Source organism: Trematomus bernacchii, unplaced genomic scaffold, assembly GCF_902827165.1.
Source record: "Trematomus bernacchii unplaced genomic scaffold, fTreBer1.1, whole genome shotgun sequence".
Lineage (NCBI taxonomy): Eukaryota > Metazoa > Chordata > Actinopteri > Perciformes > Nototheniidae > Trematomus > Trematomus bernacchii.
The window spans coordinates 4691316-4712853 of NW_022987616.1; the positions used below are offsets into that span (position 1 = coordinate 4691316).

At 40.0% G+C, this 21538-nt stretch overlaps 4 protein-coding genes across 6 annotated transcripts in view; 3 read left to right on the forward strand and 1 right to left on the reverse strand.

The window, feature by feature from the left end:
* Positions 1-1208: 1208 nt before the first annotated feature.
* On the forward strand, positions 1209-5197 carry si:dkey-73n8.3 (uncharacterized protein LOC100150965 homolog). Its single transcript, XM_034132222.1, has 7 exons — positions 1209-1222; positions 1595-1710; positions 2028-2183; positions 2264-2368; positions 2648-2857; positions 3385-3577; positions 5011-5197. Exons 1-7 carry the CDS (start codon positions 1209-1211, stop codon positions 5111-5113), a joined length of 897 nt encoding a protein of 298 aa, XP_033988113.1. The 3' UTR covers positions 5114-5197.
* A 666-nt stretch (positions 5198-5863) lies between these two features.
* On the forward strand, positions 5864-16204 carry zgc:112332 (uncharacterized protein LOC553712 homolog). Its single transcript, XM_034132221.1, has 8 exons — positions 5864-5962; positions 6610-6725; positions 8905-9060; positions 9234-9338; positions 11192-11401; positions 12153-12345; positions 12488-12614; positions 15348-16204. The coding sequence occupies exons 1-7, from the start codon at positions 5952-5954 to the stop codon at positions 12588-12590; spliced, it is 894 nt and encodes a 297-aa protein (XP_033988112.1). The 5' UTR covers positions 5864-5951; the 3' UTR covers positions 12591-12614; positions 15348-16204.
* Positions 16205-17209: 1005 nt separating this feature from the next.
* Positions 17210-20355, forward strand: sec61g (SEC61 translocon subunit gamma). The gene is made up of 4 exons (XM_034132632.1): positions 17210-17384; positions 17796-17899; positions 18874-18976; positions 20184-20355. The coding sequence occupies exons 2-4, from the start codon at positions 17806-17808 to the stop codon at positions 20191-20193; spliced, it is 207 nt and encodes a 68-aa protein (XP_033988523.1). The 5' UTR covers positions 17210-17384; positions 17796-17805; the 3' UTR covers positions 20194-20355.
* tpk1 (thiamin pyrophosphokinase 1) overlaps positions 19880-21538 on the reverse strand; it is a 62106-nt gene continuing 60447 nt past the window's right edge. For all 3 annotated transcript variants that reach the window (XM_034132629.1, XM_034132631.1, XM_034132630.1), the window contains exon 9: positions 19880-20942. In XM_034132629.1, the coding sequence (XP_033988520.1) occupies positions 20797-20942 (146 nt within the window). In that variant the 3' untranslated portion in view covers positions 19880-20796. The remainder of the gene's footprint in view (positions 20943-21538) is intronic.

The following is a 21538-nucleotide window of genomic DNA, read 5'->3' on the forward strand; positions in this document are numbered from 1 at the left end:
TTGTCACATGTTTGAAAGCAGGTCCTTTATTGACTAATTATAGTCTGTGACAAGCTCAAATGTGAATGTGATCCCCCCCTCCCACCAAAAAGGAATCAATTATGCCCAAAACGGTCAAACTAAATTATTTATTTTAAAGCGTTAAAGAAATGTCCACTCTTTATTGATGCAAAAATAGGCTTGAATTCGACCACAAAAAATCCAGAGGATGCAAAAAAATGAAATGCTTGATTGTCAAAATGTCCCTAAAGAAAACCCCCAGAGCCAATCTTAACATGTACCCCCCCCACCCTTGTTAAAATGAAACCTACTCCCGTGGTTTGTGGTCCGATTGAAACATACTTGTACAACCATACAAAACATTTTCCACCGCACACACACACAACTTTAAATGCTGATGAAATAAAAAAAAACCTGAAGAAAGGGTGGAGGGATCTAATTTTTGAGGATCAGATTAAGAGTGATGATGGTCATTCCCAATCAGAAATTAGGCTAAACGCCTCACTTACAGGTGATAGCTTAGAGCGTCCTGTGGAAAGCACCAGAAAATCCACAGTGGTGAAATGCTGAAATCACAGTCGGCTCACCTGTGGATCGAGGTTTTCAATTTCACCAGCAGGAACTCTTCTGCACACTTAAAAAAGATTAGTTTTATTTCCCAAGTGGTATTTTCTTTTCAGGGAATACAGTTTCTGGTTACTTCACAGATGCTGATTTTGCATGCAGGAAATAAGAGGAGCTTAAATGGGTAAAACCCAACCACCAGAGAGAATTAAAAAGCAATTTCACTGACACACCAATGAGACATTCAATAGATGTGTTTATGTGCAGAATAGGGAACAGAAAAAAAGATCACACATTACACCAATCAGAAGGTCTGTCAGGGTCTTTCTACAGTATTAATGGTAAGCATTATATGTCTGTCACTAAATATACAAACAGTTCTCTGTTACTTGGGTTTATTGAAATATAGCAGTCTGGGCCATGTGACCTCTCACCAGTAACTATATATCAGTATTTGAAATCCTGCCAAATCGATTGGTTACATTAACAGACTTTTAACAGAGGAGGATTTGTATTGATTCACCAACGCACTCTGAAGTTAAAAGTCTCTTTCACATCTTGGACCGGAGTCGTGAGACAACATCCTCAAAGCAAGGAGCCACTTTTTTAGGAGATTTTGCCATTTCTCCTCATCAACTTCTGAAATGCAGGCACTCAGGTATGAAAATGATCATTTAGAACATTCACAAATTAAATGTATTTACCAGGATTTGGGTAAAAGATGGTTGGAGATGACTTTGGTCAGTTTAGACAGACGCTGAAATGTCAAAGGAAATTGCAAAGTGACCTTTAACTTAATTTGATATGATGACTGTTGTGTCTGGCATTCACTGTTTAGCCTCAAATGGTAAACCTCAGGCACCTTGTAATTAAGTTACTGTAAGCTATGTCACATAAACAATAATTTATTCCCTCCACTAGCCTTTTTCTATTCGATTGACAGTACAAGTTGGATTTAATCGGATGCTTGAGGTCAAGATCTCCCTTAATATTTCTCTAATCTTGTTTACTTCATTTCCTCCCTCCTCAGGTCTCAGTTAATCCCTCAGTGGTCTTCAGATGTGCGTCTAGAAGGGAAGACAGCTATAGTGACGGGGGCCAATGTTGGAATAGGCAAAGAGACGGCCAAAGACCTGGCTGGCAGAGGCAAGTAAACAAAATAAAATGAATACCACGATGATTTATAGGCAGTTTGTATTAATATCTTAGCTGTGCAATTTAGATTTTCTGTGTGCAAAATATCATGCATGATTATCAAACATAATGAGGTGGCTCCAAGGTCCAAATGAAATGATATAAATAAATCTAACTTTCTTATGGAACGAATACTGGTTTCAATAAAAAACAGCAGATACATTGGAATTACAAATATTGCCTATAAAAGTGAGCTTAAAACCACCTTACTTTGTTCAGATTTCAACATAAATGCATGCATTCAACATTAAGAGAGTTCATCTCTGCAGGGGCGCGGGTGATTTTGGCGTGCAGAGACATGGCGAGGGGGGAGCAGGCGGCTCGGGACATCATGAGGGAGGTGAAGGGGGCAAAGGTCGTGGCCAGGCATCTGGACCTGGCCGACACCAAATCCATCTGCCTGTTCGCTGAGAATATCTACAACAGTAGGTGGCATGCACACACATGAACTCCAGAATCCTGCATACATTTTTCATAAAGTAATCAGGTAACTTTTGTGATCCAGATGAGAAGACTCTTCACTTCCTGATCAACAATGCAGGCGTGGCCATGTGCCCGTACGCCACCACAGTGGATGGGTATGAGATGCAGTTTGGAGTCAATCACCTAGGTAGGAGTCTTTTAGAGATGTCCCTTTGTTTAGTGAATGCTGGGGATGTTTGATACATTCTAGGAGCTTCTCATTGATAAAACAAATCTAACAAAAATGGTATAGGTCCCTGAAATGAACAATTAGCCTTCTAACCATAGCTAACTAACAAGTTCATTGTGTCTCTAAAGCCTTTGTGTATTTATTTAAAAGTTGCATATTAAGTTGCTTCGTTTTGCCTTCTCTGTGTCTCATTTCTTCTTCTTTCTCTCTACTTCTACCGATGATCCCCCTCCTCAGGTCATTTCTTCCTAACCTTCCTGTTACTGGACCTTCTGAAGCACTCGGCCCCATCCCGGGTCATCAACTTGTCCTCATTAGCTCACAACATGGGCAAGATCCAGTTTGATGACCTGAGCGGAGACAGAGCCTACCACCCGGTCAAGGCCTACGCTCAGAGCAAGCTGGCCAACGTGCTGTTCACCAGTGAGCTGTCCAAAAGGACTGAGGGTAGGCTGTGTGCTTCTGTAAGAGAGGACAGCACTATGCACATGTATGTCTGACTTAATGTCTGTTCTGTGCCTCTCTGTCTTCTTCCCTGTGCGTAAAAAATGGATCTGCATCTTTCTCCAGTGTGAGAGTCTCATGCCTCAACCACAACGGCTCCGGGCCAAAAACATAGCATGGAGAAACTTGTTTGTAAAAATAAAACTAACTTTCATCGCTCCACAGATAACACCTTGTTTCTCAGTCTCACTTATAATCTAATCATTTCTACAGAGATGCTTTCAAGTGAAGGATGACTTTTTTAAATATTTAACTTAGCATTTATTTACCAAGATTCTGATATTTATCTTTAAATACTTCACATTTGTCATTTGTGTTTGACTTTTAATGGGTTGTCGTAAGGGTTTCCTTCATTTCAGGTTGACCAAAACACTTTTTTGATTGAATAGCAGTGTGTGTTTTGTGGGTTTGCCATCGGCATCAACTCATTTTAAACAAATCCTGTATCTAAAAACCTTCTTTTGCCTCAGCTCTAGGTGTGATGGCTTACTCTGTGGACCCTGGCATGGTGAACACTGAAATAACGAGGCACCTGGGGCGCCCTCTTGTGGCCATGACCAAGACCATCGCTTTCCTGATGAAGACCCCGGCAGAGGGAGCCTACACCAGCATCTACTGCACCGTCACTCCTGAGAGCCAGCTGCTCACTGGAGGATACTACAAGTCAGTCTGCAATGAAAACACAGCTGCAGCAATACTTAAGTTACATCAATTTAAATCAGAAAAACCAACAAGCCTCCTAAGAGGTCAAATCCGATGTCGGGTAGCATCATTACACACATTTAAAGAATCTGATGTTTCATAGTGCATAATGTTGGTAATTGTAGTTGTGCTTAAAGGTCCCATGTCATGGCCATTTCTACTGATCATAATTCCATTGTTGAGGTATACTAAAATAGATTGACATTGTTCAATGTTCCAAACTCACATTGGTTTCGCATACAGCATATCTGTATAGTATGTGTATTCACTCTCTGTCCTAAACGGCTTGTTGGAGCTCCTGCCCCCCCTCCTTGTGAGCCCAGTGGCCGTCTGCGAGACAGCGAGACACAGCGAAACCCAGCCCGAAACCAGCCCGAACACACACACCCGCAGCCTGGCTGGGAGTTTGTGTGTGTGCTCACACACAAGCTGGGAGTTTGTGTGTGTGCTCACACACAAACTCCCAGCCTCGCCGCGTCCCGCCGTCTCAGGCGGAGGAATCGGCGGAGCTGCAGCTGAGAAAAGATTGAGTGTGTGTGTGTGAGGAAGACTTAACGTAACGGCTCCACGGACGTAACCACTATACCCAAATACGTCACTATACCCAAGAAGTAAACAATGGAAAAAGAGAAATCTCCAACGAGGCGTTCTGGGGCAGCATAGACAGGTCTTTTCTGTGTTAGACTTTTACTCGCTACAGGGTGTACTTTGAGGGTTTGTGACTCTGCAGACCGTTTACATGCAGAAAAAGCTACATAACACACAAGGGGAAGGGTAATAACCGGAAAAGCATGACATGGGCTCTTTAACACATTTAGTCCCAATTGAAGAAGAGATAGAAAGGACTTGCCTATGATTTGTGTGTCAGCAGGAGAGTTTGCAGAACTACTGCACACACCACACACAGTCTTCATTAAAAGATGCAAAAACATGTTAATCAGCAACATTACAGTTAAGACTAAAAGCCTTTACAGCAGCTAATAAGGCACTGAATGAACAACTGAGACTTTATTCATGAGACACACATGAATGGATCTAGATTCTAGAAGCTATCATGCATCACTGATTGTGTTTTATCTCACAATGGAGGAGGATTAAATTACAAAAATGTTTAAAACTCTAAAATACAAACATTCATCTGTTTGCAACTCATATCAATATTCCAATTACTGTATATTATTCTGCACTGTTTCTATTATATTATATTATATTTGATTTACCTACGTACTATTTTATCTGTTTTATTGTGTTGCACTGTTGGAGGAGCCTGTGAACTTAGATTTGCATTGTCATAACTACAGTGTAGCTATATGCTCACATGACAATAAAGCCTTGAAACCTTGAATAACTTGCATGTTGAAAGGTAATCCTGTCTGTGTGTTTCCTCTCATTAGGGACTGTGCCGGTGCAGAGAGCTCCCGGGCCGGACAGGATGATGGCACCGCTTTGAAGCTGTGGGCTGTGAGCTGCCACATGCTAGGCATCCGCTGGAGATAAACTCGTATTAATTTGCTCTCCTACAGGCTTTGAAGCACTGTATACGAGCACATAAATATATCCTTAATATGAACAGATATTATGCTGATAATTAGATTTAGTGAATTCTGAACATGTAGGTAATGATTGCTGAGATGATCAAAGGTTGGGGAAAGCAATGATCAATAGCTGTTGCTAATAAACACTATCACTGGTATTCCAAACGTCCAATGTACTCATCTTTTGTTGTGTGGTACTGTAAATCAGATGTCAGCATTAAGCATCATATTCTAAATGTTCACTGTTGGTTTAATAACTATTGTTCTGAATATCTTATTTGATACTTACCAATAATGTGTTTTTTGTTACAGTGTAGGCCTACACTCCCAAGACTGGGATTAGGTATTGACAAACTGGTCTAGTTTAATATTTGAGAACCTCGAGTGACCAATTAATAATGATGCATTATTATCATCATAAGCATGCTGATAATAAACCTCTAATAGGAAGCTTCCTGCTACAATATCACTTTAAGTGAGTTATTCATGAGGGTTGTTTTGGCCACTTCCTGATGGTTAGTGTCACACACAGCAAAAAAACAAATCGATTGCATTGACAGTATAGATTTGCCATCATTGCTTTGGGGTCAGCTCGCTGTGTAACTTGAGTTTCTCCGGCTGTGGAGCAATTTGTGGATCAATTATGCGTCAGCTCGCTCCTGATTGGCCAGCCGCCGAATGTCACGAAACAAACCGCGGCGGGGTGGGGATGGCAGGCACGAAGTGTGGGAGCACCAGAGGAGGTGGTTCAGTCTGGATAAAGTGCTTTCCTGAGGTGAATCTGTTGCTCCGGAGGAACAATGAAATGCAGGTAGGAAAACACACAGCCCGTAACACACGGTAGGACGGTGGCTATATTATTAACGCGACTGTTAGTAATTTTAGGGAGATTACGTTGCACCGTGCCAGCAGTAAAGAGACCTGTGTTTAAATGTGTATTCTGCGTCGATCCAGACCGTTTTGCTTTGCTTGTTAATCATAACTATGCACGACTTCATTTATTTGGTAAATGAACCGTTGAATGAACCACTCTGATTGTGTTTGATTGTTGATACAAACTAAAGATTTTCTGTTATTCTTACAGAAAATAGCCAGGTGCATGTCATTATCACATACAAAGAAGATAATAATACAGGACCTATTACAGGATACAGCAAACATGCCTAAATATAAGTGCACTGCTTACATGTAACAGAAATGTCAACATGTGTTTTAAAAGTCACTGAAATCATCAATGTGTGGGATCTGTTTTGCAAAGTTGATTCTTCTCTAAAAATAATTCCAAATGTCTTCACTCTTTTGGAAAATTCCTCAAAGAATCTTGTTTCTGAATGAATGTTTGTAAATAAACAAAGCAGATTACAGTCAGCAAAAGCAGGGGGGGATTGCACATTTAAATACTAATCTTGAAGGGAGCAACTGTTTTGATTGATGTGTGTTCTCCTGTGATTGGTCCAGAAATGTGTGCTGTTACCGCTGGTCCTCTGAAGAGAGGTTAGATGGGAAAACCGCCATCATCACCGGAGCCAACACTGGTATTGGAAAGGAAACTGCGAGGGACCTGGCCAGAAGAGGTACTCCCTGCTGAAAAAAACAGCTTAGACCAATTTAGCCAGCCAGCCTGACCAACTAAATTGACCAGCCAGTAGATATTAGGCTGGAATGGTTGGCTGGTTTAGAGGGGTTTTGGACACTTTAGCTGACCAGGATGGCTGGTTTAGCTGGTCTAGCTAAACCAGCTAAACCGGCCACCAGCTAAACCAGCCATCCTGGCCAGCTAAAAAAAACAGCATAGACCAGCATAGTATGCTGGTATGCTGGGCTGGTCGCCAGCATCCATCTATCACCAGCTTATGTTTAATAATAGTATTAAATATACCATTACAAGGATTCCAGGTGACCAGCATACATGAATAATAATGCATTTCAAACTGACTCGGGCTACGCATTCCACTTTTGTTCCCTGGAGTTAAGCACCTCTAATGCTTTGGGTGGTCTTAGCTACACATTGTGATCTTTTGTCCTGACTACACTATAGAAGCGTAATCCCACTTGTGTTCCTGTTCAATGTGCTCATGCTGGTCGGACTCTCAGAAGCCTCAGGTTACCGGCTTTGACTCATTCTGAGACCAAAACACAGGGCAGAAGGAAAAGAGATGCCAAAAGAGAGCTTTTTGCTTAACACCAATCCAAGTGAAAGACAACTGGCAGTGATGGAAGGCAGATGATGCATCAAGGGGACAGAGGGAGCATTGTGAGGGTCTGCTGCCCTCCGAGCCAGACAGGAAACAAAGAGAGATTGGAGGGTGAACTTGAAATGAGTCTCAGCATGGCATAATACCTTGAAAAAACCCCCCACTGTGCTTTAGTCTAAGTGCATGCATGTGGGTGTTTTGTAGATCAAAAGGGCAACTACTGTAGAAATCATGATTCTGTCCAATAATCTATCTTGTAGTAAATAGAAATGAGTATATTTGCAGAGCAACATGAGAAATGAATGGTGACAAAGGAAAGACAGGACAAAAAGAATCATTACCGCCAGAGGAAAACAATAACACTCTGGTCTCGCTTCTGGCGAATTCCCTGTCGAATAACAGTCTCCCATTTCAGTAAATGTGATTATGTAATGACATGATGCCAAAATGATTCGATTTGCAGTGATTCATAACAGAAGGCGGTTCCTGTGGGCGACGCATCAGGACAACCAAACTGAATCTTAACCTTTTTTTAATAATGTATTGGTTGGGTATACCATTCATTTACAATGTTGACAAAGTTAAGTAGTGTGGAATCTGAATATGCAGAGCATGATCAGATTTAAATATGATTTTCCTCTTGTCCTTATTTACATACTGACATTATGTATGCATGCATCTGTTGGAGGGTCTTTAACTTGACTCAGCATAACCTTCCATTATCTCTGTTTGTTCCCTATTTTATTTAATTGAGTGAACTTGGCTACCGGGAAATGTGGGAGCGATTGTTATTTTCCCACATGGGAACAGCGGCGGGGAAACAAAGACACTGTGATGGGATGCAGACGCTACGCTCCAACTGATTAATGGCTCTCCTATTCCGTAATTGGTGGGCATACCATCTATTTTGTGTGTGTGGGGGTAGTTGTCTATCTATTTGCTAGATTGTGTGTGCACGTTTGTGTGTTAGAGAGAGTGTGTGTCTGTGCCCCTATTTTGGGCTCATTAAGGGGATGCATAATCATCTGCGTCAGAGGCGAATGAGAATGTCACAGTTGAGAGGCTCTTGTGTGTATGCGGCTAAATGAGATGCTAAATGAGAGGTTAGAGAACAGTAGGGGATGATCGGAAGTACACCGAGAGATTTCCCCACTTCCTCCTTGATTGACGTAGGTAGCTGTGTGTGCCTGCCAATGACCTTTTGTAATTTAGAGTTTGGAAACTTTGAAACCTTAATATAGCACTGTAAAGTTTATATTCAGAAATTAGTATTTGTACTGGGATTTTTCCTGAGGTATAAGATGTGTAGCACAAAGAGAAAGCCTCGAGACAAGGCCAGAGTTCATATTGAAATGCTCTACCCATCTATCCATCATTGCAGTTTCTAAATGTGGGTTTTGTGAGGCACAAATAAACAAGTTGTAGCTCGGGGAATTTGAAAGTTCCTCGTTAACCTGAGCTGTGTTTATTCAGACTGTGGGATGTTGATGGCGTGGGCTGGAGAGAACTTGATATTATTATCATAGGTTGTGACCTTTGGCCCCTGTTTTTTTTTTAGGTGCACATATCGTCATGGCTTGCAGGGACCTAGAGAGGGCAGAGGAGGCCAGGACGGACATTATGGAAGACACGGGGAATGAGAATGTGGTCATCAGAAAACTGGATCTCTCTGACACCAAGTCCATCCGAGCGTTTGCTGAAATCATCAACAAAGGTATGACACTTAACATTAATGTCTTCATATATCGAACAGTTTGTGGTTCAATCCCTACTTTCTCCTGTCCATATGTAAAAGTGCTATAAATGCAGTCCATTTATTGGATTTCTGCCTCTTTTTTGCCGAATAACTCCTTATATTATTGTGTTTGTGTGGGATGATCTTTTCAGAGGAGAAACAAGTGAATATCCTGATAAATAATGCAGGCGTCATGATGTGTCCCTACTCCAAGACTGCTGACGGGTTCGAAATGCAGTTAGGCGTCAATCATTTGGGTAAGTCATTCTAGAAATTGTGGCGTCTACCTGGATTATAAATGTCATGATAATGCACATGACAACAAAATGTGGCATGTGTTTGAGGGATTTCATAATAAGATCACAGGCTGGATTTTCCTTTTGAAGATGGTACACACATTGTATTACATAATAGTTGGTGTACACATGTAAAACCAAGCTGTCCAACATGTCAGCCAGGGAAATGAACCACAGTCACTGTTATCTTCAAGCTGTCAGTGTTTTTTCCCCGTTTTGAACCATGGCTTCCCTCCAAAGTATCCTATCCACCGTGGTATTTTTGTCACAGCCTGAGATGGTGAAGAACAGTCTGTGCTCGAATATGATCACCCACACACATATGCAAAACACATGCGCACACACACACAGAAAAACACATACCTATACATTCACATTGTTTAAATAAACTCTGCTTAGGTCAACGTGAAACAGGAAACAGACAATAGTCAGGAAAGCAAAAACCACATCCCACAGGATCTTTACGTTTCCTATACAGAGTTCAAATGAGTACACTTAGGGCATCAGTATGTGCATCCTGAACAGAAGGACAGCTTTTACAAATATTCCTTTGTATTTCTATTTGCATAAAGTTCATTGTTGGTCACATTAAATATACCTGGGATGATATCAACTTGAACTGAGCTGAGCTAATGTAAGGAAGTAGACAAAGGCATGTTTTCTCATGTATTGTACATGCAGAGCATCAATCCATATGTTCTTTAAGTCAGGGTATCCAAGTGTGGTCCATAAACTAGAATCATGACCTTATTATGAACGTACTTTATGTTTACTATGACAAGCAACCGCTGCAGTAATGCCACCATTGTGTTAGCACTTACACTTGCATAAGGGGTTGTGATTGTAAGAGGTTGAAATAAAGAGAGATGCACAAGGAGAGACAAAGATCCCCAGAGAGGAAGAAACAGAAAGAGACCTGGTCCTCAATATCATGATAGAAAAAGTTCTGTAAACCTGAACATCAGTGCAATGTAAGGGATAAATAATGTTGAAGACATGTAAAAACATATGCATAAAGAGCATTGTAAACCTCCAAACTATTTTTTTGAACAAGGAACGCACCAGCAATATAATAATAAAGCTTTATGTGTACAGTAAAGCACTTTTCATACACCAGGTGCAGCTCACAGTGCTTTAACAAGGCACACATCACCATTTAAAACAGAACAAGAACGCCTTGTTTCCACATAGCTTTGTATACATATGCAGGTCAACTGGAAGTTCATTCATTCCTCTGGGAACATCCGTGATCTGGAATACCATTGTGAAACTCCTTAAGTTTTTTTTCCTGCCTGGAATTTGCCCCGAGTACAGGAGCTTCTGTAAACAATAGACGAGGAGATACTGGTCAGGAAAAGCATGCTCGAGTTGGAATGATAAAACATGTTAAAGAGGACTACAGCACTCACATTTAAAACCATTTCTTTGCCACTAAAAACCAAATATAATTGCATTATTTTTGAACAAAAAACCTCGTTTGTTGAGGGGATGAAAGGCACAGGGGAATTAATGAGGTGGATTTTCCGAGCTGAATGCGGCATGGTAAATCTGCAACACCTAAGGTTGTGTTTACGATCTTAAACCCTTCAATCTCTCATTTACATGTACAGCACTTTGGCCCGACCAAAAATCGCTTTTAAATGTGCTTTATAAATAAACTTTGATTTGATTTATATCGCTGCGTTTCCCAGTAAAAGAAAGTGTACCGGATCAGACCGTTTCATCGTGATCGTGAAATCCATCACAGTTTGTTGTAAGGATTTTTACAAAGTGAGACAATGGCCTGAAAGCATGTGTCTCATGGCTTTACCCAGGTCACTTCCTGTTGACTTACCTGCTGCTGGACCTCATCAAGCGCTCAGCCCCCGCCCGTATCGTGGTCGTGGCGTCGGTCGCCCACACCTGGACCGGGCTGCGACTCGATGACATCAACAGCGAGAGGAGTTACGACACCATGAAGGCCTACGGGCAGAGCAAGCTGGCTAACGTCATGTTTGCACGCTCGCTTGCCAAACAGTTACAAGGTGAGGTGAGATGATGCTTTTATAAGCACATCACTAAGAACATATGATTCACACATTTATGCTGTAGCCATGATATAAGGATACACAGGAGTATGTGATCGCATTAAGGAGGTTCAAGTATTAATGTCTGGTCTTGAAGGATGAATGTATTTTATAGTGCACTTAGATAATAATAGCCTTTGTAGTTGCTAAGAAAGGCATATTAAAAAAGCCTTTCATTCACTCATACTGAACAATAGACTTATGTAAGCATGTCCAAACTTGCCCTTACTTCTGGATTGGAACGCTTGCCTAAGTGTTCGTTCTAGTTTAACTTTTCTCTTTCTGGGAAAGTGCAGCAATTAAATTATATAAAAATCTGTCTTTCATTTTAAATGAGCCATCACGTTGTTCATTTTTCCTTTTTGATAAATGGTCAAGAACTAAAAGAAAATACCGTCTTATGACAACACTGCAGGGTAATTGTAACTGTCTCTACATCTGGAAGAAAGCTGTCACACAAGACCATTTGGATTTAAAACAAAAAGCCATTTAAAGGAAAGAACATTACAAATAAAATACATACATGTATTACATTGCTCAGTCATTGATACAACTGTTAAAAAGAAGCATATTCTGCACAGAAATATGTGTAAGTTGTATGAAAATCATAGCAGAATATCGATATGTTAATGCCTTGTTTTGCATGTATAAATAGTACAGTGCTGTATGTGTGTAGGTGACTGTGTGGGTGCTGGTTCTCGTGTTGCAGGTACAGGGGTGAGCGTGTTCTCTCTGCACCCGGGGGTGGTGCAGTCTGACCTGTGGAGGCACCAGCACCAGTGCATCCAGGTGGCAGTGAAGATCTTCAGGATTTTCACAAAAACAACCCTGGAGGGGGCGCAGACCACCATCTTCTGCGCTGTGGAGTCGGGCCTGGAGAGCGAGAGTGGAGGCTACTTCAGGTACTATTGGTTATACAAGAGCTTTCAGAGTGCCTCATGCGGGCTTAGTATTACTTCCTGCTGACTACCTAGAAAGTAATCATGTAGGCGGCTGAGGGTCTACTTTTTTTTGTGTGTAATGTTCATTTTCTGCTCCTGATAGTGACTGCGCTCCGGCAAGGTGCTCTAGAGCGGCTTCTGATGATGAGACGGCCCAGAAACTGTGGGAGATAAGCTGCAACCTGCTTGGCATCACCTGGCAGTGAACAGGAGCATATCAACTGTGCCAGGGTGCGGTCGAATAGTCCATTTAGCTTAGGAACCTTCCCAACGGAGTGAAATGACCCGGAAGTCCCTCAGTGGCAGCCATGATAAGTGCCGTTCGAATTCTCTAAATTAAAAGGAAAGGAGGTTTCAAACTTCCTTTATAACCTCCTTTAGCTTAGGAACCACTGGACGTCCCTAACCGAAAGGAGAGGAGAAAATGCTGCCCCACAATGCCTTGCGGCCACCGCATTTGCCGTCACACAACAGTCGGCCGTTCACGGAAACAATCGATTATGAACGAGAAATAATATCATGAAAGTTACGGTTCAAAACGTATGTGGTAAGTTGCCAAAGTAGGCTACTTTGTTTTGAATGTTCATCAGTATTATAATCAAAAAGAGAAATATGAACGTTAGTTTTTACTGAAATGATCAAATAAAGTCAACATTTCACAGTCTTTACTAAGCTGTGTGGGGTTTGTTCAACTTTTAAAAAGATGTTTGAATGGTGATATACACAGTGATAGATGTTAAGGACTAACGTTTATAATAAATACATTTGTATTGCTTTTAAGATCTTTTCATAGTTCATACAATCATACGTATTGGGATCATTTGTATTAATGTGGACCGGAGGGAGAGGGTGACGAGCATAAGTTTCACTTTCCTTTTTTATTTCAATTCCAACTTTGGTCATGAAGAATATGTTTCTCTGTTGTCCCCGTTCATAAAGCATAAAACAACAGCATCAGAGCACGGTGCAGAGTCTCTAGATGAGTTTACAGTAGTCCCTCGTTCTTATTAAACATCCATGTTGTAGTCCGCTGTATAGAAAACTGTAGTTTCCATAGTTTCCCCACAGCAGCAGGCGCACATTTATGACCTCCGCTGGCGCATCATAAACACGTCGGATAGTGAAAGTGCAGTCGGGTTCTCTAAAGCAGGGGTTCCCAACCTTTATTGTGCCAAGGACCGGTAGATACATTAAAAAAAAAATCGCGGACCGGTTGTCAATTTTAACTGATTTTAATATTTACTCACCACCAGCAGGTAGCAACAGAGGCTAATTGTATGTAACAGCCTGAACAAATACTAGAACAATATGCATCCAAAACATATTAACAAAGTTTAAAAAAGAACCGGTGTTGTTTTTTTTTAATCCAGTGAATGCTGGGAAAACGAGGAGAAGGTGCATTATGAAGGAGATGTCCGGTCGCCTGTGTGTGTGTGTGTGTGTGTGGTGTGTGTGTGTGTGTGTGTGTGTGTGTGTGTGTGTGTGTGTGTGTGTGTGTGTGTGTGTGGTGTGTGTGTGTGTGTGTGTGTGTGTGTGTGTGTGTGTGTGTGTGTGTGTGTGTGTGTGTGTGTGTGTGTGTGTGTGTGTGTGTGTGTGTGTGTGTGTGTGTGTGTGTGTGTGTGTGTGTGGTGTGTGTGTGTGTGTGTGTGTGTGTGTGTGTGTGTGTGTGTGTGTGTGTGTGTGTGTGTGTGTGTGTGTGTGTGTGTGTGTGTGTGTGTGTGTGTGTGTGTGTGTGTGTGTGTGTGTGTGTGTGTGTGTGTGTGTGTGTGTGTGTGTGTGTGTGTGTGTGTGTGTGTGTGTGTGTGTGTGTGACACTGGCATTTATTTTCAGAAGATATTATGATAGTGTCGTTCGTTCCGGTGCACTCCCGACAGTTTAGCACTACATCGAGATTAAGATTAAACTAATTTATTTTGGGAACAGCCGCATATATGCCGGTGTCGGACAGACACAAACACACCGAACACATAGCTGAGCTGAGCAGAGCACATACACACACATGCGTCTTGGTGACTGACTGGACATCTCCTTCATAAAACTAATAAAAGGGGGAGTAATCGGGCAGTTCGATGTGTGTAGATGTGTGTGTGGTTAACACGTAGCAGCCTGCAGTCACTCTTAAACTGTTCTGATTAAGTTAAACACAGCGAAGGCGGTGCGTAAAAAGGCACAGCTCTTTACCGAGTACGTCCCGCTGCCTCCTGATGCTGCAGCCAAATCATGAAGTGAAGGAGGGTTTCCTTCTATAAAACAGCTGCGGGCAGCAGATACCGTGAGAGTCCCGGTCATTAATTCATAGATCAAGGCAGACTGGTTTACTCTCCTATTTTGCCAATCCGGTGCTTAAACAAATAGCTCCCTCTACACCCCTGGCCCACCTTAAAATGAAGTCCGAGTTTGAAATATATCTCAAATAATGTATGCACCACCATTTCCCCACATAAACATAACAGTCTGCAATCAAACGGTTGTCTCCTGTGCGCTCCTCTTCCTACTTGGCGCACCGGTAACATGCTCGTGCGCACAAGAGGCTGAGACCTTAGGCTGAGCCGCCGAATCCCTCGGAACATCATAAAAGCCATTTTCAACGGTTTTCTGGTGTAAGATTAACTAGCTACTGGATGAAATAATATGACTGGTGGCATATGTGCGAAAATTAAACACTTTTTGAAAAAAATATTATGATAAAATATTTTTATATATTTATAATTCTGCAAATATTACGATAAACTCACAGCTATTTCGCGGCCCGGCAGTAACACCTCCGCGGCCCGGTACCGGTCCGCGGACCGGGGGTTGGGAACCCCTGCTCTAAAGTACCGCAGTCTCTTCTCCTAAGTCCTTTTGAATTCTCCTATCCACTATCCCTTAACCCCATGACGTTTCACTCCGAGGTCAAGGAATAGACGATAGGGTTAGAACTTAGGAGCTGTTTTTTTGGAGTATTCGACCGCAACCCCAGTGTGTGCTATACATCATATTTTAAAGAACACTTTTACACACTTTTATAGAGATATTAATCTTACTGTTGTGAAACAGGGGTATTTTATGACTCACAGTCCAGAAGTCGTTTAGTCACTTCCAAGAGTTCCTTTATTTGTAAAATATCTAAAAATTAAACGGACATTTTAGTCATTTTGTAATTATTCAACATTCCTCATGGGCATTCTTTGCAAAGTCACTTTTGAGTGCAGATGGCATTATTTCCTGTAAAGCTTCTTTAAAAGACGTGCATGATCTGTCTTTGGATGGAAATGTCTTTACATTTGCAAGTGAGAAACAAAGTTCTGGTTTTCCATTTGACCTACATTTCTTAGGATCATTTTTGTGTGTTTGTTATACTAATTTCACCAAGAAGAGGTGTAGGTGGAAAACTACCCCATGTTTTAAATATGAATCAAAACACTCATGTTGGCTTCCTTCTTTTAAAAAATACATTATATTGAAAAGAAAGAGTGCATGGAGAATTAAGGCTTACCCATACAAATTTAAAAAAAAAAGGATCTTGACAAAAATATGCATATGCAAAAGCTTTTTAGTTTCTTAGAAAAAAGATTCTGGTAAAACCATAGACTTACAGAATCAAAAACCATGTTTCTTTCTCACTTGTTTCTATAGCGCACATATTGTGGTTAATCTTTAAAGCAATTTGTGACATTTAATAATAACTGGGTTCTGTTGTTTGTGAAGTATTATAATGTATATTTATTAATCAGTAAAATACAATCCATTGATCTAAAATTGTTTCATTAAACAGCTGTGTATCACATTATCTGCTGTTTCAGATGCCTTCCTTTTAGCTGAGCGTGTGACAATATGTTCATTTTAGAAAATATATAAACAATTGACACTATAAATAAGATTCAAAGTGTGTGCATTTTATGTAAAAGTGACCATCTGCTTGAGTTCGGAATGAATGTATTAATGTTAACATTTTCCAAGCTGTTAGGTAAAACGTAACGTGACACTGGAGGAGAGGGTTCAGAGAGATTAGGTAAGTTCACTGTATTAATAATAAGGAGGGAACGAAGGGTCTTAAAGTCTGAGCGATGTCACTCAAACAGATGACTGAATTTCAATGTGACTCATTTCAAGGACAAATGTACATTTGTTGGAATCCTGCAGTCGAAGGGTCACAAAGATACTGTATATGCAAATGTAGGACTTGTTACACAGGAGAATCAGTATATTGTGGATCAAAGATCAAGAGAAAATGAATTGTATTTAGAAACAGTACCTTAATCCAAATCACATGACGGAGTAGTTAAGACTTAAGGAATGTGACATGAGCTAGTGGAGTTAATAGCAGGATTCTAGGACCAATGCTCCCCCTTTATGTACCTCCTATTATTGGCTTCTGTTACATTGGCCATGTGCATTTATTTTTTGAGTTGTCATGCAACAACTGAATTTCCCTGCTAAGGATCAATAAAGGTGTATCTTAATATCCAGAGATACATATTATTCTGAAATGGGTTATGTTATGTAATGAACGTTTCCACTTCAGTACACTTGATGCTGATAATATTGTAAGTAACTAAATACATGTAGTGGAGTAAAATTACAAAGTTGCATACAATCAAAATATAAAAATATTACAAGTCCCTAAAAATTGTACTTGGAAGAGTACTCGAGTAAATGTACAAATCAAAATCAAATCAAGTTTTATTTATATAGCACATTTTTAAAACGATTTTTGGTCGAGCCAAAATGCTGTACATAATTACTTACTTACCTAGTTACTTTCCACCACTGTACGACGGTAAGAAAAATATTTTAACCTATGCTGCTTTATTGTGTATGTAAACCTCCCGGCCTATAGGTGGCAGTATGGTCAGAAACTCAAGCCCAAAAGAACCGACAGTGATGACGAGGGAAGATACTGCGCATGCGCGCGTATAAAGGCTACGTCAGCCCTTCTCTAATCTCAAACTGCTTCCCAGAAGCTACGTGTCCTCATTCCTTCGACTGTCTTCTCCTCTAACACGACCTCAGACCGGTAAACTGAGCGATATTATATCAACTATTACTGTATCTCTTACTTAAAGTTAACGCACTAGCTGGTTTGGTATTTACTTCGACTTTTATTCGTTTTTGTATTGTATTTCCAGCTAAACTAGCGTGACGTCGACAGGTTAGCTTTTCTTACGTTAACGTTAGCTAGCATGTTAGCTAACACCGCTGACTGTTAGTTTACACAGCTGACTTCAAAATATGTTTTTTAACGACAAGAACACACCATTGTCAACATACTGGTTGATATTTGACGCTTAAAAAGACATGTACAGTATGTGTTTTACATTAAGTCCGTTGTGGGAGTCACGATAGACGCAGGCTTCTGAAGTCAACGTCATCACTCAGAGCAGCAGTCCGAGATTTGACACTAAATCAGATTTTATTCTGTCTGCAGCTTGAACATCATGGATCAGGTTATGCAGTTTGTGGAGCCCAGCCGGCAGTTCGTCAAAGACTCCATAAGGCTCGTAAAGAGATGCACGAAACCCGATAGAAAAGGTAAGATCATATTTTAAATCCATTTGGCCCAGTCTCTGTTGTGTTTGCATCTCTGTCGAAACGTTATCAATTGAGCTTCAGTTGATCCACATCATCCTTAGCTGAAAACATTTTAACATACTTGACTCTCACTTTTCTACATACTATGATTGTTGACGTATAATATGCCTTTTTTACATACTATACCATTACTTTCCCGACTTACTATGGTATCGCTTTGTTTTGTAACATGCAATACTACGCTATAACTTAGTTTCCTACGATTGTTCTGATTTAATCAACACACCATAGCTTTTTCTCACATACTTGTGCTATGTGATCAGAACAGACTTTTTTCCCACTAACAATACTATTACTTCTTCTACATAGTATACGACTTTTTTAAAAACTTTTATACTATACGTTGAAACATTTTTGACACTAACCTTTTTCACTAAGGTTTGTCAGATCTAATCTACATACTTTGCTTTTTGCCATACTTTTAATATGATTACTGTATGTTTTTCCTTTAATTGTATTTTAACCCATAAGAACCCGGACCCATTTCTACTTTTGGGGAAATTATTGGGAACATCATCTAGACTTAATATACCATATAGAACACATTTCTGACAAGTAACCCCCCCTAGTGTCAGAGATCTGAAAAGTGACACATATGTCACATTGACGGTCATGTGTCACACTCTTACCTTTAGCAACAAAAAACAACAAGCTTTCAAAATATAGCTAGTTCTACACATGGACATGTTGTTATGGGAACACAAAGTCACATGACTCACCAGACTGTTCAGTGTGTGTCACTTGGGGACTTCATGAGATAAAATAAAGGCTAAAGCTGTGTAAGGAACTTTCCAGAACATTTAACTGTCATGTAACATTTGTGTCACCGTGGGTTCTTATGGGTTACGTTTGATTTGATTTCCATTATTATTAAAAGCTCTTTGTCTTACGTCTTTGAATTGTGCTTCCTTCAGAATTCCAGAAGATTGCCATGGCCACAGCGATTGGGTTCGCCATCATGGGCTTCATTGGTTTCTTCGTCAAACTCATCCACATCCCCATCAACAACATCATTGTGTAAGTAACAGTAACACTTTACTTATATGGGTGGTTATACTATTGGGTATTTTGATTTGTGTTGAAGTTTTTGTTATGGGAAGCTTTATCCAAACACGTGATCCCTGTGATCCTATCAGAGATGGCCCTTTAGAGAGAGAGAGAGAGAGAGGGACTTTGTAATGACACTACCTCCTCAGCTTTTGATTACATGCTTTATTGTCTCTCTATCTACTCACTGAAAATATGTTTAAATCACAGTCAAATTGGGGTTGAATCATTAACTAAAAGGTTTTAAAATGTCTGTCCAGCCCTCATAGTAAAGCAAGTTTATTTTATGTCCTATCTTTTACATTAATTAACTGGTTCTAGACTAGAGTCAAGAATCAAAAAGCAATGGAGTCTTGATGAATAAGGGTTTATGTGGTTATGTTTTTTCATAGAGGTCAAGGACAAATGAGTAGGAAAAGACACAGGGCGCTATATTTAGATTATTTAATTGTACCCCATGTCTCATTTGCTAAAACTATTTTATTAACAATCTCACACTTGTGTTTGCTTCTGACTCTATGACTTGGTTAAATTAGACTTAGAGTATACTCCAAGTGGTATGATGCAAGATCTGCTGTTGTCAAACCATCTACTTTAATTCATCAAGACTTCTCTGAGTTTTTTATTTTCTATATTCACCATGGTGGCATGAAAGAAGAATACTGTTTTTTTCATAGTAACACTATGTATTCATTGTGTATAAATGAATACACAATTTAAATATCACTTGTATACCAGAGCTGGAAATGCTCACATTATTTCGAACCACTGTTCAAGTGGCTTACTCATTAGTACGATCAACATTTGATAAGTTATGATTGGAACAAACACTTTGTTTTATTGCATAATTGACAGAAACCAACACAAAAATGATCACACTTGTGGCATTCATGATTTTATTTTGTACAGTATGTTAAAACATCAAAATAGCATTAATTAAGGCTTGTAAAAGTCTCAATATATGAGAAGTAGGATTGGCTGTTTTTGAAAGGAAATTGTTAGTACAGTGATGAATCAAGGTGGGTCTACTCATGCACACAAGACTTGCATTTAAGGGATTGTCTTTCTCAGAGCAGTTTTTATTTATTCATTGCTCTTTCAAACTGAATATTACAGTGACATATCTCTGTAGCTTTCTCTCATCACTAACACTGCCTTTCTCTTGTTTCCCCTCTAGTGGAGGTTAAATCCTGGACAAGAACAAACTTCAACTCCTGGGGACAGAAGATGGCGATGCAATGCAATGTGTTAGTGGGCTGGTGTAATCGGGGACTGAAGGGATGACATTTTTACATTCGGTGCACGACATTTATATTTCAATGTGTAAATAAAAACTATGGAAACTACAACTGAATGCTTTCCAACAGTCTTTTTTCAATAGCCTTGATATCACTACGTTTACACCAGTTTGGTTTGAACATTGCCTGACATTCAAAAATACAATTTAATCGTCATCACAAGGCACACGTAGTTTGATGTACAGTATTTTTCATAGCAGACAAGTGGGAACAGTGGCACTTATTTAAAAAGGCACATTCTTTAGGCTTTTGAATTTCTGCTTGCACAGTGAAAATCATAGCCACGTGTTGCATAAAACCAGTTAAAAGTGCTAAAATATTAAATATCCTTGACAGAGATGGCAGACATGGTATTAAAATAAAACTAAAAAAATCTTTCTTTGATTAGTTTGGAATTTTCTTATAAACCAACAAAGCTAACCAGATATTGATCAATCAACAGGTTTCATTCTTTGTAAGACTACTGAGAGTTAGGATATTTCCTGTCTGTCGTCATTCCTCCTCCTTACAGATACCCATACTCCAGAGCAGAGGCTGGTCTGTTGTCACGGTTACAGGCTTCCTGGGGATTCCAGGGGCAACAGGTTCGTAGGTGTTGGAGGTGCTCACCAGCTTCCCAAACTGCAGGACCTGGTCATCTAGAGAGAGAAGACATGATTAGATTCTGCATTAATGAGGGCGTTCTGAGTAACACTTAGTGGCTGCTTCGAATAGTCTGGGTGAATTATTGAGTGGGTAGAATTAGATATTTGGTGTCACTAGTTAACTTTGTAATGCACACCGCCGGTTATTTGAACATTAATCAAGACCATGAGCAGTTACTCATGATATTAAGACAATGTCGAAAAAAACAACATAGCATACTATGTCGAAATAAGACATAGTATAGTATGTCAAACTAGGGCATGATATCGTATGAAGATAAGGTCCCCCCTTATATAAAAAAAATATTTAAGATAAGACCGAAAAGTAATAGTATACCATGTCGAAAAAAGGCGCGGTATAGTATGTCCTTAAAAACGACATCATATACTATGTCGAAATAAGGCATGATACCGTAAAAAGGTGACGAAAATCAGATGAAATTGCGTAGTAATATATATATAGTATATGTTGAAAATGTCAAAACAAATTCAACATACTTTCCGACTTTTGATATACTATACTGTGCTGTTTTTAAATCATATTTTCGACATAATCACATGTTTTCTGATATTTCTGAGATACTATACTA